Below are 26,918 nucleotides of genomic sequence, written 5' to 3'. Positions count from 1 at the left end.
AAGTAAAAAGCCCAGTCACCTGGGTTCCATCCCCAGAACTTTCTTGTGGTAGAAGAGAAATGAACCCCCCCCCCCATTTGTCACCCTTCACACATGGAACATGCATGAAGACCCCCCATAAATACTTTTAAACTGAAAGAGAGGAGGGTGGGCGTGGCTAGCCTGGGTAGAAGCACCCAGTGAGTGAGCCAGGGCCAGGGGCTTGGCTGCAGTTCTGGGCCGGGGGGCCTGTATCCTGGCGCCCTCCTCCCCGACGTGGGGCCACACTTTCGCCGAGGAGTTGGGCTCTCCGTTGTCCCACTTGGCACTGCTCCCCTCTCTAGGGCACCACCGATTCACTGGGTCAGCATCCTGGGCCTCGTTCCCCTGCCGAAGCTGTGGCCGGTCACCCCCAGGCAGCTGAAATGGAAACCCTGAAACAGAGCTCCGGTTTCTTTCCAGGAAATGGCAGCTGAGGGCAGCACAGAGGGGCCTGTTGCTCCCAGACAATGCTCCTCAGCGCAGAGCCATGGGACGGTTGGGACTTCGCAGCTGGGTCAAGTATCTGGGATACTCCTGGGTTACGTCTTCCTAACTCAGGCATTTGTACCCCGCACCCTGCCAAGACAGCCATACTTAGACCCCAGTGTTTGTTTGTTTGTTTTGTTTTTTGGAGACAAGGTTTTTCTGTGTAGCCCTGGCTGCTCTGGACCTAACTCTGTAGACCAGGCTGGCCTCAAACTCATTGAGATCTGCTTGCCCCTCCCTTCCAAATGTTGGGATTTAAGGTGTGCACTACCAAGCTGGTCTGTAATTTTAAAATTTCGTAGCCCAGGCTGGCCTCAAACTCACTATGTGGCTGAGATTAACCCTGAACTTCTGATCCTCCTGCTCCAACCCCAAGTTTTGGGTGTGCGTAACTCCCTGGTTTATGCAGTGCAGAGGACCGAACTTTATACATGCTAGGGCAAGAACTTTACTGACCCAGCTTGTTTATTTTTTATTTTTATTACCTTTTAGAGTGTGTGTGTGTGTGTGTGAGAGAGAGAGAGAGAGAGAGAGAGGGAGAGGGAGAGGGAGAGGGAGAGAGAGAGTTCTGCCTTTCTACCATGTGGGTCCTGGGATCCAACTCAGGTCATCAGGTTTGGTGGCAGTTTTCTATACCTGCTGGGCCATTTTGCCTACCTGGAACTCCAAGTCTTCCTTCCTCCTCCGCCTCTTTTGAGCCGGAATTACTGCATGCTGACCACACCTGCTACCCATAGCCCATTGTACAGGTAGTAATCCCAGGACTGTCACCTGCTACCCATAGCCCATTGTACAGGTAGTAACCCCAGGACTGTCACCTGGCTTCACGTCCCAAGGCCTTTGGCGCGAGACTGGGTTTAGGCCTCAGGCTGCACAAGATCTCACTTCGTGGCTTCCACCACTGGCTGTGCTGTGGCCAGAGGCCAGCGTTGATCACCATGTTACAGCTTTCCCAAGTCCCCCACCCCCACCCCACAACCAGTTTTCTGTCCCAGAGCAGGGCTGAGTCACAGAGGGCCAGCTCAGCCTTTGGCCTCCTCCCCTCTTCCTGCTACCGTTCTCCCCTCCTCCTCCCCCTTCCGGTCCCCCCAGTCTCTCCCCGGCTGGAACTGGCTGAATGCCGGCTCGGTTCCTTTCTGCCAGCTCCCTGCTCTCTTTTGTTAGCTGAAGCAAGCAGGCGCTGTCCCTTGGGGTCAGGGTCTTGGAAATATTGTTTTAGGGCAGGGCCACTGGGCCGGGAGGTAGGGAAGGGCTAGCCCCGGGCCGCGTCAGCGTAGCCACTGCGCTGTGACTGATGGAAACCATGAAACTGAGTTTATCTTTCTAGCTCCTGCCTCTATACATGTATTCTTTCTAAAAAAAAAAAAAAGCACTACACTTTATCCTTGTGTATGGCCACATGTATGTTGCATGCACATGTGGAGGACAGTTTGCAAGAGTTGGTCTCTCTGACCACGTGGGGCCTGGGGATTGAACTCCGGTCCTTAAGCTTGGCAGCAGGCACCCTTACCTTCTGAACCCTCTCACTGATCCATTATTTCCTTTCCTTCTCTTTCTCCCCTTCTTCCTTTCCCCTCTCTGTTTTTCCCTCCGTCCTCCCTCCCTCCCTTCCATTCCGTGAGTGTGTGTGTGTGTGTGTGTGTGAGTGTGTGAGTGTGTGTGTGTGAGTGTGTGTGTGTGTGTGTGTAGTCCCAGTGCACATACAAGCACCTGTGTGTTGAGGTCAGGGGTCAACTCCATATGTTGTTTCTCTGATGCTACCTTCTTTGTTTCTTGAGACAGGCCTGGGGTCACCAAGAAGGCTAAGTTGGCGGCTAGGGAATCCACCCGTCTCTGCCTTCCCAGCACTGAAGTTAAATGCATGTATCTCTGTCTTAGTCACTGTCCTATTCCTGTGAAGAGACACTGTGACCAGGATGACTCCTATAAAAGAAAACATTTAACTAGGGGCTTGCTTGCAGTTTCAGAGGTTTGATCATGTTATCGTCATGGTGGGAAGCATGGCGGCAGGCAGGCCTGGTACTGGTACATAGACAGAGGGGGGGAGGGAGATGGGGGAGGTAGAGGGAGAGGGGGGGGGAGGCCTTGGTGTGGGCTTTTGAAACCTCAAAGCCCACCCCACAGAGACACACCTCCTCTAACAAGGCCACACCTCCTAATCCTTCTCAAATAGTGCAACTCCCTGGTGAGTAAGCATTTACACACATGAGCCTATGGGGGCCGTTCTTGTTTACACACCTGTGGTCATCGTGCCCGCCTGGGGATTGAACTCAGGTCCTCATGCTTGTATCCCAAGCACTGTACCAACTGGGCCGTTTCTCCAGCCCCCTTTTCTTTGCTAAGATAGGCTCTCACTACATAACCCAGGCTGGCCTAAAGCTCCATCCTCCTGCCTCCACCTCCATGTGCTGTGATAACAGGTGTGTGTCCCCTCACACCCAGCTGTTTCTGAACTATCCTCAGCTGTGAGAATTCTACCCGTAGGATGCGGCCCGCTGCTTACTCAGCAGACATGGGAATAGCCAGCCACATCTGTGCAAGGTGTGGTGTACAGTAGATTCAGCGCCACACATAGTAGGCGCAGCGCGGCACGCGGGTTCCTCACGGCACACAGTAGGTTGTTGGGATCATCAAGAATGCCAGGGAAGCTGAGGGAGCCTCCTTTGAGTAGATAGTTGCGGGGACCTGGGGCCTGGAAGGCCTTCATTCTTGCAGCGTGGCTGTTGGGGTGCCCTCACATGGGGTTTCCAATCATGAGATTTGGATCAAACACTCTGACAGGTGGATTCTCGGAGAGGAGAGATGGAGGTCTGATTTGAGGTTGCCCAAGGCTCTCGGGAGGCCAGAGTGGGAACAGAGAAGGGCAGCAGACTCTCCTAGACTCACCATATATTTCTGGGGCCCGTGGTCCCAAGAGGCCGCCTGGAGGACTGACACTTGTTGGGCCAACTGTCCTCTGGGTGAGGTGTATCTTGTGAAGAAAAATTTCAAGAGCCTATTTTGAGGATGTAGGCCCGTGATTTAGTTATTCAGAGCTTGAGGCAGGAGGATGATAAGCTCAAGGCCAGCGTGAGCAACTTAGACTCTATCTCAAATAAAAAGCGGGCAGGGGCTATAACTCCACAATGAAACACTTTGCTAGAATCCCTCCCACACACTCCAGTGAGGGGCTGGGGTGTGGCTCAGTGGTAGAGCACCTGCCTAGAATCCCCCAGTGAGGGGCTGGGGTGTGGCTCAGTGGTAGAGCACCTGCCTAGAATCCCCCAGTGAGGGGCTGGGGTGTGGCTCAGTGGTAGAGCACCTGCCTAGAATCCCCCAGTGAGGGGCTGGGGTGTGGCTCAGTGGTAGAGCACCTGCCTAGAATCCCCCAGTGAGGGGCTGGGGTGTGGCTCAGTGGTAGAGTGCTTGTCTAGAATCCCCCAGTGAGGGGCTGGGGTGTGGCTCAGTGGTAGAACACTTGAGCAGCCTGTGAATGACCATGGGTTAATGCCTACTTAACAAAACAACAAGCAAACAACTAGACACCCACTGGCTGTTGAACCCATGACTGAGAGAGCATTTCCGGGAAGAGAACGTCGTATGGATTCCTGGATTAGTGCTCCCCAGTGTGTGTGTGTGTGTGTGTGTGTGTGTGTGTGTGTTTCCTTATCTCCCTTTCTTTGCCCCCCACCCCTGCTCCCCTGCTCTTTCTTGGCTTTTTTGAGACAGGGTCTTGCTATGTATCCCAGGGTGACTTCAGACTTGCAGCAATCCTCCTGCCTCAGGCTCCCAAGTGCTGGGATTGAAGGGGTGAACTGACAGCTCTTTTTTCTTCCTTTTAGATCTTTTTGGTCCGTGTGTGGGTGTAGATAGGTGTAGGACACACGGACACACGCGGCTGACGGAGGGAAGAACTCTGCTCTGCCTTCCGTGGGGGCTGGCTCATCAGCTGTCCCCTGCGGTCACAAGGTGATCTCTGCGGCTTCTAGGTGCCACATCCAGGCAGCCCCAAAACAGAGGCCACATCTCTGTCTATGACCGCTCGGTGAAGCACACAGCACTCGGGAGACTGGGTTAGGGTTAGGAGATCCAGTCTAGGATGTACAGCGAGACCTGTGTCAGAGATAACAAATCAAAGGAGAGCCCTGAGTTCTAGGCCTGGATCTGACTAAACCAGGTGTGGTGCCTTGCATCGGTGTCTTATAATGGGTCTGAGGCCAGCCTGGGCTACATGGTGTCCTATCTCAAACAAAACAGAGAGAAGACATTGGCATCTTCTTTGTCAGTTTCAGGACCACTGGGGCCAGCCAAGTTCCCACATCCCAGCGAGGACGTCACGACTCTCTCCCTCTTGTGTTCTGCCCCCAGGTGACCAAGGATGGCAGAGAGGATGTGACCGTCGTCTGCCTTTGTCTGCCCTCCTCGTGGCACCGCCATGCAGAAGCCCAGTGGCTTGAAGCCCCCTGGCCGAGGGGGAAAGCACTCCAGCCCCGTGGGCAGGCCATCCATCGGGTCAGCTTCTGTGGTGGCATCAGCCAGTGGCTCCAAGGAAGGTATGTGGGGTCCAGAGTGAGAAGGCCTGCAGCATGGGGGCTTTCCTGGGGAGACAGGAGCAAATGTGTATCCCAGTCAGATAGCACGTCAGCCGCAGGCCAAAATAAGGGTTCCACCGAAGCCCACCGTGGTGAACCAGTGAATTTATTGGGGTTACTTAACAGCAGTGTGGGTAACTCAGAGAGGTGGCCGTGCTGCTTACAGGGCTCAGAAACTCGCTGCGTAGACCAGGCTGGCCTCAGACATTCAGTGATTCTCTTGCCTCTGCCTCTTAGGTGCTAAGAGTACCGGTTTGCACCACCATGCCCAGCTTACGTGGTGCGGGCGTGGGACCTAGGGCTTTGTACGTGACTGGAAAGCCAGCTGAGCCCCAGCCGCAGCTCCAACAGCAGAATTTTAAACCAGAAGGGATCTCTGAGTTTCTTTTGCTGTTGCTGTGGTAAAATACCCTGGCAGGACTTAAGGGAGAGGGTTGGGTTTTGGTTCACAGTTCAAGGAGTCCGTCACGGTGGGGAAATCTAGGTGACAGGAATTTGAAACCGTTGGTCACGTGTCGCCTGTAATCAAGAAACAGGTGCAGGCATGTTGCTGGATTCCCTCACCGCTCAGGGAAAATCCCACCCGCCAGTAACTCGAGTCTTCCTATAGCAGTTAGCAGAACTGAGGTAATCCCCCACAGGCATGCCCAGAGACCTGTCTCCCAGAGATTCTAGACTCTGTCAAACTGACAGCTAACATTCACTATCCTACAGAGTATACTGGAATTGGGAATAGTTTGGTTGGTTTTTGAGACAAGGTCTCAGTCTTACAGCTTAAGCTGGCCTCGAACTCACGTTTCTTCTTGCCTCACCCTCCAGTGCTGGGACTGTGGGTGAGAGTCACCACACCCAGCTGAAGCAGTGCTGGGACTGTGGGTGAGAGCCACCACACCCAGCTGAAGGTTCGTCTTTCTGTGTCTTTGCAGTGGAAATAGTGATTGTTTCTTCCTTTTCTCTTTGATGAGTGAGTACCCAGTGAGAAACATCCCCACACGCTCCCTACTTACTGTACACTCCACCCAGCGCTATAGGACTCCACCCATCTCATTGGCTTGTCCCAGAGGTGAACCTCAGCCCAGTTCCCCTCCAAGATGGCTGATTCCCTCATGCTCATTTGGAGGAATTCCAGAAGAAGCTAGGAGGGTGCATGCCTTTAACCCCAGTCAGTACTCAGGAGGCAGAGGCAAGTAGACCTCTGTGAGTTCAGGGCCATCCTGGTCTACAAAATGAGTTCCAGGACAGTCAAGGAGTCCATCATAGTGGGGAAATCTAAACAAAAACAAACAAGAAACTGGTGGAGAGAGAGAGAGAGAGAGAGAGAGAGAGAGAGAGAGAGAGAGAGAGAGAGAGAGAGAGAGAGCGCACAGTGGAAGAGACCCGGCAGGAATGGTGATGCAAAAGCTCTGGGGGTCAACATTAATTTGGCTTGTGCAGAATTAAGACCCATCTCAGGGCTGGGGAGATGACTTGGTTGGCAAAGTGTTTACTCCACAAGCATGAGGGCCGGAGTTTGGATCCCCAGCACCTATGAAAAACCAGGGCGTGGCAGTTCAACAAGAGGGTCCCTGGAGCTTGCTGGCCACCCAGCCTAGTAGCTGAATTGGCCAGGTCTGGGTTCAGACAGACAGAGAGACCCTGTCCCAAAGAATGAGACAGAAAGTAATAAGGGAAGTCACTCAGTGTGGTGGTTATTATTATTTTTTTTTGGAGGGGAGGTGAGTTCTGAGACAGGGTTTCTCTATGTAACAGTCCTGGCTGTCCTGGAACTCACTCTGTAGACCAGGCTGGCCTCAAACTCAAAGAGATCCGCCTGCCTCTGCCTTCCGAGTGTTGGCGTTAAAGGTGTGCGCCACCGCCGCCCGGCGTGGTGCTCAGTTTTAACTGTCAACTTGACACAACCTAGAATTACGTGGCAAGAGAGTCTTATGGGGGATTGTCTACATTGGGTTGGCCTGTGAATTAATCTGTCTGTTTCGGTTGTTTTGATCGTTATTCAACCTGGGAAGACCCAGTCTGAAAGTGGGCAGCGCTGGTCTCTGGTTTGGGGCCCTGGACTGAGAGTAGAGAAAACCAGCCGGGCATTAAGCAAGCAGGGATTCATCTGTCTCCGCTCTTGACTGTGGGTGTGATGGGACAAGCTGTTTAAGTTCCCGCCTTGACGTCACGGCGATGATGGACCATAACCTGGAACTGGGGAGCTAAAACGTCCTCCCTAAGCTGCTTTTTTTTTTTTTTTTTGGTTTTACGAGACAGGGTTTCTCTGCATTGTTTCGGAGGCTATCGGTCCAGCCCAGCCTCGAACTCACAGAGATCCGCCTGCCTCTGCCTCCCGAGTGCTGGGATTAAAGGCGTGTGCCACCACCGCCCGGCCCTAAGCTGCTTTTTGTCAGGGTATTTTATCACAGAAATAGGCACGTCACTGTGACACTCGATGCTGACCCCCGACCTCCTCTGCATGCATGCACACCGTGCCTGTGCACATGCAACATGAATATGGACACACATAAAGACACGTCTGTGGGAAGGAGTGGGAGTTAAGCTAGGGAGGTATCAGAGATGAAGGGCAAGGATTCAGGTGTCTTTGTAACATGGAAAGAGCTGCAAGGGTGTGGCCTAGGGAACCACTAAGTATATTAGCTCCACTGTGATCCTAGACCGTGGGGGCCGCCGGGAGGACCAAGCCAGAGAGCAAATGTACAGTCGTCCAGGCAAAGGATGCGTGCTCAGTGCCTGCCGTGGGGAGGCCACAGGGCCTCTGTCAGTACTCAGGAGTCACTTCTTGGGAGGAGCGCGAGGTGAGGGTGCTGAGTAACGGAAGGGCTGAAAAACTGCTTTGTTGGGCTAGGGAGCTCAGTCCCTGGGACCCATGTGTTATAAAGAGAGAAATGACCCTACAAGATGTCTTCCAAGAGCTGTGGCACACACCCCAGCCCCCCACCCTGGTGTGGGAACACAGCCAGCATCATCATACATACACGTAGCAACAAAGACAGAATTCTGGAAACTGGACAGATGGCTCAGTGGTTAAGAACCCCTGTTCTTGCTGTTCTTGCAGAGGACCCAGGCTCAGTTCCTAGCATTTGCTTGGTGGCTCACAACCGTCTGTAACTCCAGTTCCAGAGGATCTGATGCCCTCTTCTGGTCCTGCACAGGCATACACATGGTGCACATCCTTACTGCAACAAAACACACATCAGATAAAAGAAAATACTTAGAAAGTTAAGTACAAAGAGACAAGATTAGCCACAAGCTCCCAGTAAACTGAGCTTATTCCAGCGAGTGGCTGGGGAAGTGTACTGGCCAGCTTGGCCCTAGGCCAGGACATGACCTTCAGGGAGAAAGGCCCATTGTCTCTTCTGGGTTCTTTCTTCATTGGCCCTCCTCATCAAGTGAGGCCCCAGTTTCTTTTTTTTCCAAGTATTTTGGATTTAATCCACACATGCCAAGCCAGTGTTTCATCACTGAACCATGCCCCCAGACTCTTGCAGGGGTGGGGGGGACTTGTAGGCAGGGGCTCTACCACTGAGCCACACCCCCAGCCCCTTACTGGGGGATTCTAGGCAGGGGCTCTACCACTGAGCCATACCCCTAGCCCCTCACTGGGGGATTCTAGGCAGGTGCTGTACCACTGAGCCACACCCCCAGCCCCTCACTGGGGGATTCTAGGCAGGTGCTCTACCACTGAGCCACACCCCTAGCCCCTCACTGGGGGATTCTAGGCAGGTGCTGTACCACTGAGCCTCACCCCCAGCCCCTTACTGGGGGATTCTAGGCAGGGGCTCTATCACTGAGCCATACCCCTAGCCCCTCACTGGGGGATTCTAGGCAGGTGCTCTACCACTGAGCCACACCCCCAGCCCCTTACTGGGGAATTCTAGGCAGGTGCTCTACCACTGAGCCACACCCCTAGCCCCTCACTGGGGGATTCTAGGCAGGTGCTGTACCACTGAGCCTCACCCCCAGCCCCTTACTGGGGGATTCTAGGCAGGTGCTCTACCACTGAGCCACACCCCTAGCCCCTCACTGGGGGATTCTAGGCAGGTGCTGTACCACTGAGCCACACCCCCAGCCCCTTACTGGGGGATTCTAGGCAGGTGCTCTACCACTGAGCCACACCCCTAGCCCCTCACTGGGGGATTCTAGGCAGGTGCTGTACCACTGAGCCTCAGCCCAGCCCCTCACTGGGGGATTCTAGGCAGGTGCTCTACCACTGAGCCAAGCCCCCAGCCCCTCACTGGGGAATTCTAGGCAGATGCTCTACCACTGAGCCACACCCCAAGTCTCTCACTGAGGTATTTTAGACAAAGACTCTACCATGCTTCAGGGTATCAGTGCCAAGAACCTCGGTAACAAGTGCTAGGGAAAACAACTCCATTGCTGCTGGCCCTTGAGGTTCCCAGCCACCCATGGGACTGGCCATCTTCTCTCTAAAGTAATGGAGGTGTTAGGCGTGATGGTACGTATCTATAATCCTAGCACTCAGGCTGAAGCAGAAGGATTGTGAAATGAGGGCTAGCCTTAGCTAAATAAGAGACCCCCCAACCCCCGACTCAAAAGTAAATAATCATTGTCTGGAAATGTAGCTTAGTTGGTAGGGTATTTACCCAGCATGCACAAGGCTCTGGGTTCCGTTCCCATCACTACGTAAGGTGATGCTCATCTGTCATCCCAGCCTGTGGGAAATAGGGAAGGAGTAAGAGTTGAAGGTTATGCTTGAGGCTGGCTCAGAACATAGGAGACCCTGTCTCAAAGCAGATACGTCAGTCAATAACACAAAGCGTCGAGGAGACTGGGACTCTGCGGGGGACACCCAGGACGACTTGAGAGAGCCCTGTGTGAGTTGTCATCTGACTTGGGAAGCAAGACTGTGGCTCCCTCCCAAGGCGTGATGTCAGCTTTGGGCAGAGAGGGTCTGGCACGGGAAACAGTCTGGATGGGTGCCATGTGTAGCAGAGGAGGTCTGTATTGGTACCCAGAAGCATGACACAGGATGCAGCAGGGTCTCAGGGGGAGACTTCAAGGCCGGATATGGCCCTGGAATGGAAGTAGAGGTGGCTCGAAAGGTGGGCAGGTGTAGGGGAGCGCGGGTAGGATGGGACACCCCGGAAGACGTGCTGGGAGGATCTGTCAGTGGGACCCAGGATGGGCAGGTGTCGGGGAGTGCGGGTAGGATGGGACACCCCGGAAGACGTGCTGGGAGGATCTGTCAGTGGGGCCCAGGATGATGTTAGCATCTGTCCTGGACTGTGGGTAGGAGGAAGGGGTTCAAGACTCCAGGCGCCTGCTGGGTGTGGCCTCCACTCTGTTCTACACCAGGAAGAAAGGTTCTGTTGGGTTGTATGTGGTAGCTGTTCTCCGGAGTCTCCTTTTAGCCGTGCGTGCATGCGTGTATGTGTGTATGTGTTTGTGTATTCATGTATCTGTGTCCACGGGGATCCAGGTGTGCACAGCGCAGTGCAGAGATCGGGACTGTTCAGGTGTTCATGAAGCTTCCGTATTGAGGGTCTCTCTCTCTTTTGGAGATAGGCGCTTACTGTATAGTCCTTGCTGGCCTAGAACTCACAGGAGGCGGGGTCTCTTATCTACCTGTTGACACCAGGTTATCCCATGAGCTTCCAGGGATTTTCATGTCTCCATCACTCATGTGACGCCCAGGCTCTGAGAGTACAGAGGTACATGACCATGCCCAGCTTTACATGCGTCCTGGGGATTTGAACTCAGGTCCTCATGCATGCATAGCAGGCGCTGTACTACTGAACCATCTCCCAGCCTCTGGGGTCTCCTCCTGATGCAGTGCCTAAGAAGTCCCTTCTGGCCCTTGGAACCTGTGCTGGGGATCTGGGAACTGTGATTGCCAAGCAAAGAATATGGGTCAGTGACAATCATTGTGCTCCTATCATTCAGGCAGACTTTGAAGGGCTTTCCTGGTTGTGTTTGTCACTCACCTTGTCACGGCATTCTTCTTGTTACATTCGAATAACCCAGTTGAGATAGTTCATCTTAACCACCAAGCTACACCCCCAGCTCCTCACTGGGGGATTCTAGGCAAGTGCTCTACCACTGAGCCACACCCTAGCCCCTCACTGGGGGATTCTAGGCAAGTGCTCTACCACTGAGCCACACCCTAGCCCCTCACTGGGGGATTCTAGGCAAGTGCTCTACCACTGAGCCACACCCTAGCCCCTCACTGGGGGATTCTAGGCAGGGGCTCTACCACTGAGTCACACCCCAGCCCCTCACTGGGGGATTCTAGACAGGTGCTCTACCACTGAGCCCCAGCCCCAGCTCCTCACTGGGGGATTCTAGGCAAGTGCTCTACAGTGAGCTATATCTGAGCCCCACAGATGCATGTTTGCTTATTTTAGATATGTTTTCCTAGCATTTATTTTATATGTGTGTAATGTGTGGTATGCATGTGGGCACACATGCCACAGCAGGTGTGTGGAGGTCAGATGATAACTTGTGAGAATTGGTTCTCTCCTTCCACCATGTGGGTCCTTGGAATTGACCTTAGGTTGTCAAACTTGGCAGCAAGTGTCTCTAACTAAGCCCTGAGCCATCTCACCGACCTTCCTCTTGTTTTTTGTTTTGTTTTTGTCCATAGTTTCCCTGTAATCCAGGCTGGCCTAGATCTGTGGCAGACCTCCTACTTCACCCTCCTGGGGACTGAGGTATAGATTTGCTCCTCCACCCCCTGCCCATCTCCTGAGTGCCCAGTTGGGGTGTCTGAATTACTGGAGGGCCAGGCTCCCTGTTTCCCTTAACCACTTTCAATCAGCCAAGGTCAAGAGCCTTCTCTTCAAGGCTGTCTCCCCCACTCCCTCCCCTGACCACATCCTAAACTTTTTAATGGTGTCAGGATGGGGAAGCCGAGATGAGCTTTTCCGGGGCTGTGTGGCAGGGGGCAGGGCTGCCTCCCAACTACTCCTGACGTTCTGTCCACTATCGATCTGGGAGGCGGGGACCAAGGCCAGCGCCTGCCTGCCTGCTTGCCTGCAGACCCTATGGCCAGTGCCTGAAGCTTCTCCATGGGGAGCTGGCTCTGCTCGTTTCAGGGTAAGAAGCCTGTCACATCCCCTCCCCACCCCACCCAGGCTCCCCAGCTGTCTGAGTCGGGGGGCAGAGGGGGCTCACGAGTGACGTTTTCCTCTGGAAGGATGCTGAGCTCTCTTGGACCCGGAGTACGCGGGTGGAGGATGCCTTCAGGGAAGCAGGGTACAGAGGCAGCTTTGCTGGCAAGGTGCCACAGGGTGGGGGTGTTCAGTCTGCAGAGGGCTCTTCCCATACAGGAGAGACAAACTCAGCCTTCCTTGTGTGCCATATGGGTGGGAGCTGTCCAAAGGCTGATTGAAGGAGGCTGTCATTCTGGAGAGGTTCATCACTCTTTCCTTCATGACCTGTGCCTTTGAGAGCCCCTGGGGAGAGGGAGGGGCTTGGAACAGAAAACCGGCTAGGTTTTCTGCTAGGGGCTTCAAGCCACGTATGTATTTTTCTTTGGCGCAGCGGGAGGGCGGGGGAACCCCTTAGGATGGACGGTCTGTCTAGAGGAGGGTTGGTGTATAATATTCAACTCCCGGAGCTGAAGCCCAGTAGCCCAGCAGGTAGACTGTACAAACTATGAAAACACAGCACCATGGAGTTGGAGGAAGGGAGAGATGTTAAGTGAGGTGCTTTTGGTGGCTGCTGGGTGAGGGGTTGTTGGGAGTTGGCACAGGCAGGCCTCCTTAGGTGGCACCAAGAAGAAACTACTGTGTCCGTGGCAGGGTGACACACCTTGCCTGCTTTAGTATTTCCCATTGCCAGGGATTGCAGATTCAGCAACTCACTAACATTAAGGGCTCTGAGAAGTCCTGCAGGACCCTTAACATTGTGTAATGTCTTTCTTTCTTTCTTTCTTTTTTTTTTTTTTTTGAGACAGAGTTTCTCTGTATTGTTTTGGAGGCTGTCCTGGAACTCACTCTGTAGACCAGGCTGGCCTCAAACTCACAGAGATCTGCCTGCCCCTGCCTTCCTAGTGCTGGGATTAAAGTCGTGCGCCACCAACGCCCAGCCGTGTAAGGTGTTTCTTATTTCAGCTTAGAAGTTAATTTTATTATCCCAGTTCATAGCATCCTGTTACTAGAACTGTGTCCCATGGAACATTTAGAGCGGTGGCCGCCTTCTAGAAGGCCCATGACCTAGCATGAGATACTTTTCTTCCATCCAAGGCCATCAGGGCAAAAGCCAAGTTCGTCCCCGAGTTTATAGTTCCTAGTAAGGCCTGTGTGCACATGCATGTTGAGGTGTGTCTGCATGTGTGGGTGTGCCTGTGTAGGCCTGGGGCTACTGTGGGATTCTTCTTCATGTAGCTTTACCTTATTTTCTGAGGCAGGGTCTCCCAATCAAACTCCCAGCTCATTGATATGGCTATTCTCACAGCCACCCCCCACCAGGTTGCTCTGTCTCCTCCTTCTAGGCTGGAATGGCATGGGGCCACTTAGTATTTATGGTGGTGCTGGGATCCAGACTCTAGGTCTTTGGGCTTGTAGAGCAAGCACATAACCACTATGCCAGCTCCCAGATTTTTTTCTTTTATCTTTGTGTATATGTGGGGTTTTTTTTTGTTGTTGTTGTTTTTTCTTTCCTTTTTTTTTTGTGGTTTTACAAACATAGGTCTCTTGTAGCCCAGGCTGGCCTTGAACTCACTACATATAATCAGAGATGACCTTGAACTCCTGACCCTCCTGCTTTTACTTCCAAAGTGCTGTGGTAACATTCATGGGCCGTCACACCAAGTTCCTGTGGTGTTGGACGTGGGCTTCATGTGTGCACTGTACCCATGGAGCCAAAGTCTGAGCCCAGTAAAGCCCCCTTCAGAAGAGAGTTCACTCCATGAATGAAGCAGAGTTAGAATGTGGGAGGTGAGGGCTGTGCTCTCTATTTATTTTTTTAAAAATAATATTACATGTTTTAAAAATATTTTCATTCACTTGTGTCTGTTCTGTGTATATTGTGTGTGGGGTATGTGCACGTGAGTGCGGGTATCCATGGATTCCAGCAGAGGGCGTCTGGAGCTGGAGTTAGGGGGCAGTTGTGAGCCCCACACAGCCTGGGGGCTGGGAACCCAACTTGGCTGCTCTGCAAGAGCAGTAGGTGCTCTTAACCTCTGAGCCATCTCTCCAGCACCTTAAGTAAGATACGCATTTCTCTGTGTGTGTGTGTGTGTGTGTGTGTGTGTGTGTCTGTGTGTGTGTGTGTCTGTGTGTTTACGGAGGGAGGTCAAAGGACAACTTGGATGGGTCAGTCCCTCCCCCTCCACCATTTTGGTCCCGAGATCAAATGTCAGTTGGTCTTGGCATCGGCACCTTTACCCACTGAACCTTGAGCTGGCCTTTTGACAGAACAGACAGGGAAGGTTTCTTCTCCAAGGTTCTCGGGAGCCCAGGAACTTCCTGAGGCAGAAGATTATGGGCGTCCCTTCCCTCTGGCAACCCCAGAGCTATTGCTCCCTCCCTCCTTCATTATGCTCAGCTGGCCCGCCCCTCCCCCATCCTTGCTGGTTCTCGTTTGTCCTCCCCTGTGGGCCTCCTTGTGACCTCAGGGTTAGCCTATAGTATTGCTCATTGAGCTGGAGTTCCCCCTGGCTGAGTGTTGGCAGGTAAGGAAAAGCCCCGTTGGGGTTAGGCAGATTGTTCAGACCATAAAGGCTTGCCTTGCAAGAATAAGGACCTGAGTTCAAGCCCTAAAACCTATGTTAAAAACAACAACAAAACCCAGATGGGGGTGGGACGGGGCTGGGATGGGTCTCTGTTGGTCAAGCATGTAGGAAGCTGTGGATTTCATACCTCACGTCACATAAACGGGGCATGGGGGTACATGTCTGTAATCACAGCGTTTCAGAGGTAGAGACAGAAAAAGATCAGAAGTTCAAAGTCATCTTTCCCTCCATAGCAAATTCCAGGCTAGCTTAGGGTAGGAGACGATTAAGAAAGCCAGTCAAGGAGGGAGACGCACATGAACTGCAACCCCAGCATGGTGTGTGTGTGTGCGTGGGGTGGGTGAGCAATACTTGGAAGCCCAGTGAGGGGTCTGTCTCAGAACAAGGTAAGGGAACAAGGTAAGGGGCTGGAGATGGCTCCCTGCTTCACTCGATGCTTTTCCAGAGCTCAGGTCCCAGCACCTATAGCTGGCAGCTGCAGCCGCTGCCTGTACGTGTAGCTCCAGAGATTTCACACCCTCTTCTGGCCTCTGCTGGCTCCTGCACACACATGATACATGCGTGTGTGGACTACATGCTCCAGCACATGCACACACAGAGAGAGAGAGAGAGAGAGAGAGAGAGAGAGAGAGAGAGAGAGAGAGAGAGAGAGAGGACACAGAGAGAGAGAGAGAGAGAGAGAGAGAGACACAGAGAGAGAGAGAGAGAGAGAGAGAGAGAGAGAGAGAGAGAGAGAGAGAGAGAGAGAGACACAGAGAGAGAGAGAGAGAGAGAGAGAGAGGAAAAAAACTTGTCCTCTGTCCAAGACAAGGCAAGTCTCGAATCCCCTTTATGTAGGGGACAGTGCCATCTGGGCCCCCACACTGAGCCCTACACCTGCTGTTGAAGCAGACTCCCAGCTGTTTTCCTCCTCACATTAGCCTTAATCCTTTGCCTCGAAGCTCTACTTGGAACTTTTTTGAGACAGGGTCTCACTATGTAGTTCTGATTAGCCTGAAACTCAGTGTGTAAACCCAGCTGGCCCTAAATAAAATTGTTAGAAACCCACCTGCCTCCTGTGTTCTGGATTAAAGACTAAACCACACTGGGTTTAGTTTGAACTTGAAACCTGCAATAACTACGGCAACAACAAAATTTGAGACATGTTCTCATGTAGCTCAGGCAGGCTGGCTTCAAGCTCTGTGTATAGCTGGGGTGACCCTTAGCTTTTGATCCTTCATCCTGTACCTCTGAAGTGCTGGGCCACCACACCCAGCCACTCAAAATAAATTCTATCATGCCTTTCTCGTGAAGGGAGTCCCTGCCCACTGACACCTGGCTGAGGATCTCACTAAATTGCCTGGTCTAACCTTGAACTCTGTCAGTAGCTCAGGCTAGCTTCCGAAGTTCTCCTGCTTCAGCCTCCCAGTTCTGGAATGACAGATGTGCACTTCCAGATGTGACTGGTCTTCAGCCTTCATGGGGTTACTGGGCTACTGTGTGCAATGGTGGGGACCTTGGAGGCAGCATTAGGTGTAGGCTGCACCCTTAGGTGATTCTGTGAGGATATGGGTTAAGAGAACCACCCATGTGCTAAATGTATTGTTTTGGGTTTTGGTTTTATGGGGTATTTTTCCCCCTAAGACAGGGTTTCTCTGTGTAGCCCTGGCTGTCCTGGAACTCAGAGATCCTCCTGTGTGCTGGGATCAAAGGCATACGCCGCCACCACCTGGCCTATGTGACAGATCGTAAGAGCTCTCACTACATACACCACCTGCCCTGGCATAGATTGTCAGTGCCAATAGACTTGGTGACCTCATGCTTAAAATCTTGAAGAAGATAGGGCAGGTGGATTGCTGTAAATGGAAGGCTAGATTTCCCTGCATGGTGAACTCAAGGCCAGCCGAGGCTATGTAGTTTGACTCTAAAAACAAAACAACAGAAAGGCCTTGGGGATGTGGTCCAGTTGCTGGAAGCCCTGGGCTCCACCCTCTGCATCCCATAAATCAGCATGGTGGTATAGTACACATCTGTAATCCTAGCACTCATGGGCTGGAGACATGGCTCAGTGGTTAAGAGCACTGACTGTTCTTCCAGAGGTCCTGAGTTCAATTCCCGGCAACCACATGGTGGCTCACAACCACCTTGAATGAGATTTGGTACCCTCTGCTGGCCTGCAGGCAGAAGACTGTATACACAACAAATAAATAAAATATTAAATAAAAGAAATACAATACAATTTAAAAATCCTAGCACTCATGAGGTGGAGGCAGGAAGATCAAGACTATCATGTGCTTTATAGGCAGTTTGAAGCCAGTCTGGGTTACATGAAAACATCTCAAAAAATTAAAATAAAAATCAGAGCCCAACAGCGTGCTGTCTGTCTGTCTGTCTGTCTGGAGGGAACTGAGACACCAGTTTAGGGAAGGGGGTTATCCCAGCCTGGCCAGTGTGTTCCAAATCTGAGGCTAGGGTGCTATGTTGGGGCATCCTGTGTTCTCCCATCCTCAGGCAGTTGAAATCTCCCTGCTTGCCTTTGTGCGGAACTTGAAAAGGGTTTGGTCCCTGTGAGGCAGGGGCAGCTGGGAGGACCAAGCAGGGGATGGCTAAAAGAGGAAAAATAAATCAAAGAAACTCACGGCTGGCATCACGAACTTGTGACCTGAATTTGTAGCAGCTGTTGAAGCAATTGGTTGGAGGACCGGTGACCCCTGGGAGAGGCAGGGGTCAGCAGAGATTATCCGGGGGTCCTGTGGGCTGAGACAGCTGGGGGTAGGGACAGCTGAGCTGGTAGCTTTTTTCTAAGAATAGTCACACTGGGTCCCCAGAAGCCCTTCTTGTGTTTTAACAGGACAGGTAAGGTGGGATGGTCACCACTCAAGGCCTCACAGAGTTATGCCCCATAGCTGCTTAGGCCTGCCAAGCACACTGTACAGAGTTGCTCTGCATTCATTTATTATGGAAGGGAGTGGTGGCATTCATTCCTTGGCACACATCTGGAGGTCAAAGGACAACTTGTAGAAGTTCTTTCCAGCGTGTGGGTCCCGGGGATTGAATGCAAGTCGTCAGGCGCGGTGACAAACTCTTTCCCACTGAGCAGTCTTACCAGTCCAACTCGTGTTTTGACTTGTTTGTTGTTCTTTGAGGTCCTGAGGATGGAACCCAGGCCTCATTGCAAGTGCTCTACCCTGCCAGCCACACTCCCAACCCTTCCGGGGTGGACCTTGTAGATGGCAGTGTGTCCCTGAGAACCTCAGACATTGGACACCCCTGGGTGGGAGTCAGAAGAGTTAGGAAGGGCTTTGAGTTACCCACTGTCCAGCTCTGTCCCCCGGTGCCCAGGCCAAGCCTAACTTCCGCCTCTTAACTCATCCACAGGGTCTCCCCTGCACAAGCAGGCATCGGGCCCCTCCGCGGCTGGAGCCACCACCGCTGTCTCTGAGAAGCCAGGTCCAAGGGCAGCTGAAGTGGGTGATGACTTCCTGGGGGACTTTGTGGTGGGCGAAAGGGTGTGGGTGAACGGTGTGAAACCCGGCGTGGTGCAGTACCTGGGCGAGACACAGTTCGCACCAGGCCAGTGGGCCGGCGTGGTCTTGGACGACCCGGTGGGCAAGAACGATGGCGCCGTGGGTGGCGTGCGCTACTTTGAGTGCCCGGCTCTCCAGGGCATCTTCACACGGCCCTCCAAGCTAACCCGCCAGCCCACAGCTGAGGGCTCGGGCAGTGACGCCCACTCGGTGGAATCCCTCACTGCGCAGAACCTATCCCTGCATTCCGGTACCGCCACGCCCCCACTCACCAGCCGAGTCATCCCCCTGCGGGAGAGTGTCCTTAACAGCTCCGTGAAGACGGGCAATGAGTCTGGCTCCAACCTCTCCGACAGCGGTTCTGTGAAGCGTGGTGACAAGGACCTCCATCTGGGAGACCGCGTGCTGGTAAGTGTGCGTGGTTCCTGGCCGCACCCCCTCATGGATAAGCTGGACCCCAGGGGCTGAGCAGAGAAGGGACTCGAAGGGAACTTGAACACGGTCCAGACAGAGGCAGAGGCAGGCGGATCTCTGTGAGTTCCAGGCCAGCCTGGTCTACAGAACTAGTTCCCAGACAGCCTCCAAATACAGAGAAACCCTTTCTCGAAAAACCAAAAAAAAAAAAAAAAAAAAAAAAAAATCTCTGACTTGGGCAGTCGCTCAGTTGGTCCAGGGCTCTGTCTGGCAAGCACAGATCCCAGGGTTAGATCCCCAGGACCCCATAAAACGGCATGCCAGCACGCACCAAGTCTCAGTACTTGGGGTGGCAGTAGGATCAGGGTTTTAAGAGAGCCTTAGACTGGAGGACAAGATGAGCGCTTCTGTTCTGTGGTCCAAGGCCCGCTTCCCTCCAGCCTCCTCCTACTTCACCCTCCTGAGGCTGGCAACCGATATGGCAGTCTCCATGGCAGAGGCTTCCAGGACTTTCCGTGGGGAAGATGGTCAGTCATCTGAGAAGTTGGAGTTGGCACTTCAGACGACCACTGAATATAGGGCCATGAATACTCATATCACTAGATATTCCTGTGGGAACAAATGTGTTTATGAATATTCATGTGTTCATGAATATTCATGTGTTCATGAATATTCCTGGGGCAAAAAGGCTGGGGGGGGTGCGTGTGTGAAAAATATGGTTACTGAAACAGGAAACTGCCCAGCCATGTTAGAAGATTAAGAGAAGTTAGGCGTGGTGAGGCATGTCTGTAATCCCAGCGTTCTAGGGAGAGAGGCTGGAGGATGGATGGACGGCCAACCTAGGCTACAGAGTATCAGTCTAGCCTGGGCCATAGAACAAGCCCTGTCTGAACGACAGAGGGCTGCGGCCTTCACTCACTTAGTTAGCACTGTGAGTACAAGGACCTAAATTTAACCCCAGAACCAAGGTGGAAAGTTTGGACTGTGGGAGTGCCTGCTTGTAACCCACATCTGGACAGGTGAGACAGGAGGCTCCCTGGGGCTTGCTGACCTGTAACCTAGCTAAACCTGTCAGCTCCAGGCTCTGTGGGAGACCCTGCCTCACCCACTAAGGTGGAGAGTGATGGGGGAAGCATCTGATGTTGACCTCTGACCCGGATGCACATGTACATATTCACATGAACACATACATGCAAAGAGGATATTTAACACACACACACACACACACACACACACACTGGGACCCTGACATTTTCAGCAAAATAAATGGAACTGAAGTTCATGTGAAATAAATAATGAGATAAAATGAAACTAAAGTCCAGTGAAAATAACACAAATATGAGGAACAGTTCTTGTTTTCCAGGCAGAGTAGATGGCAGTTACTCATGATAGCGCACACACACACACACACATTTGGAATGATACCACTAGCCTGCTGTGTATCTAAGCCTGGCCTTGAACTCCTGATCCTCCTGTCTCCACCTCCTGAGGGCTGGGATTACAAAAGTGCACATCCAGCACAGCCTCCATGCTAGCTGAGTAATCTACCAGCTGAGCTGCATCCCCAGCACCCTTTAATGTGATGATGAACACTGGAGGGGTCTTCAGAGACTCCCTATTTAAAAATAAAAAAGATGAAAATGTCGGGGAGTAGAAACGATAGTTTGAACAGTGCACGTTGTAGACATATGGACACCGTACAAGCAGTCATATTGTCCCCCGTTTGTAAGTACAGCCATTGTCAGTCTAAAAAAAATGAGGATCGCTGAAATGCAAACTATTCTTATGTGTCAGTTAAAAATACATGAAAGCTTTAAAAAGAGAAGTTGCAGCAGAAGCCTGCTATTTAGAGAGATGGGCATGATTATGGAACTCTTCCACTGAAAGAGGAAATGGTGTTTATCTTGGGGGGGGAGGAGAAAAGCTTCTGGACTTGGAAAGGTGGGCTGCAGCAGTTCTCAGGGTCTTGTAAGACCACCACAGAACTCAGATGTCTACATTGTGACTCATAACAGTCACAACATAATTCAGATGTCTACATTGTGATTCATAACAGTCACAACATTACAGTTCTGAAGTAGCAATGGCAATGATTTTGTGGTTGGGGTTATCACAACATGAGAAACTTTATTAAAGGACTGCAGCATTAGGAGGGTTGAGAACCCCTGGTGTACTGGTTAGTGGTTTGGTTTGGTTTTGTACTGGTTAGTTTTAACTGTCACAACCTAGAATCGGCCGAGTTGGGAGTCTCCAACGAGGAGTTATCCAGGTCACACTGGAATATGGATGTGTCTGGAAAGTGGGTGGTCTTGACTGTTAACCGGTGTGGGAAGACCCAGCTCACAGAGGGTGGCACCATTCCCTAGACAGCAGACCCCGAACAGGGACAACAGAGAGACCTGAGTGTAAGCTAGCAGAGCCCCGGCATTTGCCCTTGTGGGTGTGATGTTTTAGTTTCCTGCCTTGCCTTCCCCACGGTGTTAGGCTGTAACCTGAAATTGTGAGCTAAATAAATCCTCTCCTCCCCTCAGTTGCCTTCTGTTATGGTATTTAATCACAGCAACAAAAAGGAAGTTAGAAGCCAGGCAGTGGTGGCGCACACCTTTAACCCCAGCACTCAGGAGGCAGAGGCAGGCGGATCTCTGTGTGTTCCAGGCCAGCCTGGTCTACAGAGCTAGTTCCATGACAGCCTCCAAAACAATACAGAGAAACCCTGTCTCAAAAAAACAAAACAACAGCAAAACAACAAAGCAAAAAAAGCAAATTAAATCAGACCTGATTTTGCAAGTACTTAGATCTGTAATTTATGTGTCTGTATATTGTTTTGTTTAATTAACTTTTTTTGGCAGTACTATATACTTTTTCTGTTTTGTTTTGATTTTTTTAGTTTTAAAATGTGTGTGTGAGTGTGTGTGTGTGCATGCACTAGTGTGTCACAGCATGGGTCTGGAAGTCAGAGCACTGCTTTGGAAATCAATTTTCTCTGTCTACTGAGGGTTCCAGGGATTGAACTCAGGTTATCAGTCTTGCAAGGTTTTTACCTGCTGAGTCATCTCACTAGCCCTACTTTTAATTTTCCTGTGGTGTTGGAATGAAACCTAGGGCCTCATACATGCTAGACAAGCTCTTTACCACTGAATCATACCCTAGCCTCTCACTGGGGGATTCTAGGCAGGGGCTCTACCACTGAGCCACACCCCAGCCCCTCACTGGGGGATTCTAGGCAGGGGCTCTACCACTGAGCCACACCCCCAGCCCCTCACTGGGGGATTCTAGGCAGGAGCTCTACCACTGAGCCACACCCCAGCCCGTCACTGGGGGATTCTAGGCAGGGGCTCTACCACTGAGCCACACCCCCAGCCCCTCACTGGGGGATTCTAGGCAGGAGCTCTACCACTGAGCCACACCCCAGCCTGTCACTGGGGGATTCTAGGCAGGGACTTACTGCTGGGCCACCACCCCACCCCTGGAAACTGCTTTTGTGTCTTTACTGAGAGTATTTACCAAGGCTCTAGCATAAGGGGATGCTATGTACTTAATTTTCACAAAAGTTCTTTTGGTGGATGAAGAAGCTGAGCTTCACAGAGGTTCTGTAACTTGCCCAAGCTCATGCAGCTTGCAGCAGAATTTGAGCTCAGGTCTATGTGTCTCTCCCCAAGCCTATGCCCTTCCACGTAGCAGCCATGTGACTGCTGGAAGCTGTGTCCCTCCCAGCTGTCCGTGGGTATCTCCTCTTCCTCATCTGCCCTCTGCCAGGCTCTGCCTGTGTCCCCTGCACCCCCTGGACCTGCCTCTCTCTGTGTGCCAACAGGTTGGCGGGACGAAGACCGGTGTGGTGCGATACGTTGGGGAGACGGACTTTGCCAAGGGCGAGTGGTGTGGCGTGGAGCTGGACGAGCCCCTCGGGAAGAACGATGGGGCTGTGGCAGGCACCAGGTACCACGGGCTCTCCCGAGCATTGTCAGAGGGACTGAGGGTACGGTGGCAGCAGAATCGTGGCCATGGTGTGCCAGACGCCGTGACGGTACGTGTCAGGCTAGGCAGGGGAGATGACCGTCCCATTTGATTGACGAAAGAACTAAGACCAGAGGGCATTGTCACAGACAAGTGCTGAGAGAGTTCCTCTGTCCTGTGTTCCCCTGGCCACAACGCTAGGAAGGCAGGAGTGTGAGAGTTGTTCCCCTGGCCACAACGCTAGAAAGGCAGGAGTGTGAGAGTTCGCTCGCCTCTGTGTCTCCTGAGTGGTGCAAAAGGTGTCCGGCCCTCTCGTATCCTCCCTTCCTCCTTTTCTGAAGCAATCCTGCATGGCACAAGCTGGCTTCTGGTTCACTATATAGCAGAGGCTGGCCTTGAACTCCGTATCCGCTTGGCGCCTCTCCTCCGGGGTTTTTCTTCTCTGTGCAAGGGGACCCCGGGGACGGAGAGCTGGTTTAGGAGGCGGGGCCGACTGAAGTTGCAGCTGGGATACCCTTGAGGGTTTGTCCGTCTTAATGTTGCTGCTGCTTCTGTGTGGTGGACGGTGGGCTTTTAATGTTATCTCCAGAGCTGCTCAGAGCTCTAAACCTTTGGCAGTCCCGCCCCCCCCCCCAGTCCCCTGCCTCCGCCTCTCAAATGCTGGGGTGACAGGTGTGCACCACTATGTCTGGCCGCTCCATCTGGAGGGCTGTCACCGTGGGAGGTGGGAGACAGGTCCTGAGGAGACCCCTGTGTCTTTGGGCTCTGATATGGAGTGGGGAGCTGGGGAGACGCCCAGCAATGATGACGTCACCGTTGCTCTGTCACGCTCCCCAGGTACTTCCAGTGCCCACCCAAGTTCGGTCTCTTTGCGCCCATCCACAAGGTCATTCGGATCGGCTTCCCCCTCCACCAGTCCCGCCAAGGCCAAGAAGACCAAACGCATGGCCATGGGCGTCTCGGCCTTGACCCACAGCCCCAGCAGCTCCTCCATCAGCTCCGTGAGCTCCGTGGCCTCCTCTGTGGGTGGCCGGCCCAGCCGTAGTGGCCTGGTAAGCATGGAATTGGGAGTTGGAGAACTCTGATGTTGAGGGTGAGGGCAGGATCAGGTGTCCTAGTCCGTCCCCAGCTTGCCCTGATCCCGGGCATCCCTTGGTTGGCGTTGGGGATGGGGGAGTGCGATCTCCTCATGGGAAAAAAATTGATCCACTTACACATTTTGTTATTGTTATGGCTGGTTTCCTGGTCGTGTTCCCTGGGTAAACAGTGTGGGGTAGATACAGGCCAGGAATTCCTAAAGATGGTCTCAGGGACCCTAGGTGAGGAGAGAAGGGGAGTCCGCTCAGGTTTGGGTGGGCGGACGTCAGTAGAGCTTGGTCCAGAGTAGAGCTGGCCAAGGTGAGGTAGCCCTGTTGAAATCTGGATCTCAGCCATCACGCTGCCTTGAACCGGCTAGTGTGAGTTGAGGGCATCCTAGGGCACCGGCGAGAAGCAGGAGACCTCCCACTCTGTGTTAAGGTTATGCCAGGCCGATGAGAGCAAGCTGGGCTGCACCGTCACCAGTGTCCTGAGTCCCAGCCGTGCCCACTCTCTCCAGCTCACAGAGACCTCTTCACGCTACGCACGCAAGATCTCAGGCACCACAGCGCTGCAGGAAGCCCTGAAGGAGAAACAGCAGCACATCGAGCAGCTGCTGGCTGAGCGTGACTTGGAGAGGGCCGAGGTGGCCAAGGCCACCAGCCACATCTGCGAGGTGGAGAAGGAGATCGCCCTGCTGAAGACACAGCATGAGCAGGTGGGTGGCCGGCAGGTGCCGGGGCGCGCGGATCACCTCTTCCCAGAGGGCTGGAGAAGCTACAGGTGGCCACTCAAGCTGGAAGCCTGGAGCACAGCCTATAGCCGGCTCAGCAGCGTGCAAAGTGTCTCTGCCAGTGAGCTCCGTTGGTTTGGGCCTCGTAACGGGCAGCTTGTCTTGTCTGAGAGCTTTCCCTGCTTGCGTACGCTTAAGGGGAAGGGCCGTGGCAAGTTTTGTCAGTTTCAGGGACTTCCTGAAGCTGTCGAGTTGTTTATTTGCTGAGTTTTCACAGGCTTTTTTTTCTATGAGATGGACCTGTTTTACTTCCCTTCAGGACATCCTGCATTTTAACAGGCTTCCTTCCCTCCAAGATAGGACAGGACCGTGATCAAGTGCAGAACCAGCCTTGAAACCTGTGCTTCCTGCTTTTAGTTCTCCAGCACCAGCGTTTTCTAGGTCAGAGGAGACTTGCTTTTCTGGGTTTGTCGTTGTTTTAGGCAAGAGTCTCCCTCTGTAGCCCAGGCTAGCCTGGAGCTCACCCAGACTAGCCTCAAACTCTTGCATTCCTGCCTCCTCCCCCCAAGCACTGGGATTACAGGTGTGAACCACCATACCTGGCGGAGTTCCTCTCTTTGTGTTGTTTTTGTTTTTCAAAACAGAGTTTCTCTGTATAGCCCTAACTGTATTGGAACTCGATCTGTAGACCAAGTTGACCCTGAACTCAGAGATCCGCCCGCCTTTGCCTCCTGACTGGTGGGATTAAAGGCGTGAGCCGCCACTGGCTGACCAGTTTTTCGCTTTTTCTAAAAGCTTTTTGGTACATTTTATGTATTTTGTGAGAGAAGATTATGTGTGCCATGGTGTGCGTGTGACAATCAGAGGACAACTTGGGGGCATCCGGACCCTCCGTCCATCGTGTGGACGACATGGATTGAACTCTGGTCGTGAGACTTGGCACCTGTTCCCGATGCGCCATTTTTCTTTCTCCCCCTTCAATGACAGTTGAGGTAGCCGGGTTGAGGCACAGGTAGCTCAGATCACTTCTCTCGTGTGTACAGGCCTTCAGTCCAATCCCCTGCATATCACACACATGCACGCACACACACACAGACACACGCACGCACGCACGCACACACACCCCTTGGGGCCTCTGCTCCTTCCCCCCCACACATGTGCACGCACGCACGCATGCACGCACGCACACACACACACACACACACGCATGCATGCACGCACACACACACACCCCTTGGGCCCCACACACACACACATGTGCAGGCACGCACGCACACCCCTTGGGGCCTCTGCTCCTTTCCCTGCTGGGTCTCCTCTCTTCATGTCTGGCTCACTGTCCCTGCCTGACCAGTGCCAGCAGGGAGCAGGAGGCTCGTCTCCTGCACTTGTCCTGTCCCCACCAGAAGGCTGCAGTTTACTTGACCGTGTCCTGGCCTCGCTCTGGGCCAGTATGTTGCAGAAGCTGAGGAGAAGCTGCAGCGGGCACGGTTGCTGGTGGAGAGCGTGAGGAAGGAGAAAGTGGACCTATCCAATCAGCTGGAGGAGGAGAGGAGGTGCGTGCCGGGTGCCTGCTGGGCCAGGGCGTGTCGTTTCAGAGCCCAGTGAAGGAGTGGGAAGCGGGAGGGGAGGGGGGAGCCGGGCGTGGCAGTGTAGAGCTGTCTGTCTGCAATCCTAGCACTTAGAAGCTGAAGCAGGTAAATCAATAGTTCAGCCTAGCCTGGGTTACCTGGGCAACCTAGCACAGCAGCCTTCAGATAAAAAACAAACAAAACGGTGTGCTTGGGCATGGAGCTCGGTGGTAGAGTGTTTGCCTAGTACACATAAAGTCCTGAGTTTGAGTTCCAGCACGACACAAACGGGGTGGTGCTGTGTGCTGGAATCTTAACATTCAGAGGATAGAAGGGAGAGCGGGAGTCCAGGCTCCTGATCAGCTGCATAGCGGATTTGGGACCAGCCTGGGCTACATAAGACCCTGTCTCAGAAAGAGAGGATTTATGTATGTATGTATGTATGTATGTATGTATGTATGTATATATGTATATATAGTGTGTGTATATATGCAATTTTTTTCTATAGCAAGGGCTTGGACCAGGTACAGTGGCTCATATTTATAAGCCCAGCACTAAGGAGACTGAGGCAGGAGGATTGCTGACAGTTTGAGGATAGCCTGGGCTATATATACCACATTTTGTGCCAGCTGGAGCTACACAGCAAGATGTTAGATCTAAGTCCCTCTGAAGAAGAAGCTGGAACTGGAACCCAGTGAGAGGGTGCCTGTTGAGCCTGCATATGTGACTCAGTTTAATCCCTAGGCAGGAATTGTGGCCTTGGGTTCTTTTTAAAAGATACTTAAAGCCAGGTGGTGGTGGCGCACGCCTTTAAACCCAGCACTATGGAGGCAGAGACAGGCAGATCTCTTGAGAGTTCAAGGCCAGCCTGGTCTACAGAGTGAGTTCTAG

At 52.7% G+C, this 26,918-nt stretch overlaps 1 protein-coding gene across 1 annotated transcript in view; it reads left to right on the top strand.

Moving 5' to 3' along the window:
- The window catches only part of Clip2 (CAP-Gly domain containing linker protein 2), a 59,867-nt gene that overhangs the window by 10,863 nt on the left and 22,086 nt on the right, over positions 1-26,918 (top strand). The window contains 7 exon segments of the mRNA XM_040731095.1: positions 4,855-5,039; positions 18,133-18,689; positions 22,507-22,631; positions 23,487-23,553; positions 23,555-23,701; positions 24,247-24,444; positions 25,909-26,012. Coding sequence (XP_040587029.1) covers positions 4,922-5,039; positions 18,133-18,689; positions 22,507-22,631; positions 23,487-23,553; positions 23,555-23,701; positions 24,247-24,444; positions 25,909-26,012 — 1,316 coding nt within the window. The 5' untranslated portion in view covers positions 4,855-4,921.

This window comes from Mesocricetus auratus, unplaced genomic scaffold (assembly GCF_017639785.1).
Source record: "Mesocricetus auratus isolate SY011 unplaced genomic scaffold, BCM_Maur_2.0 Super-Scaffold_100025, whole genome shotgun sequence".
NCBI lineage: Eukaryota > Metazoa > Chordata > Mammalia > Rodentia > Cricetidae > Mesocricetus > Mesocricetus auratus.
This window is presented reverse-complemented; position numbering and strand designations above follow the sequence as displayed.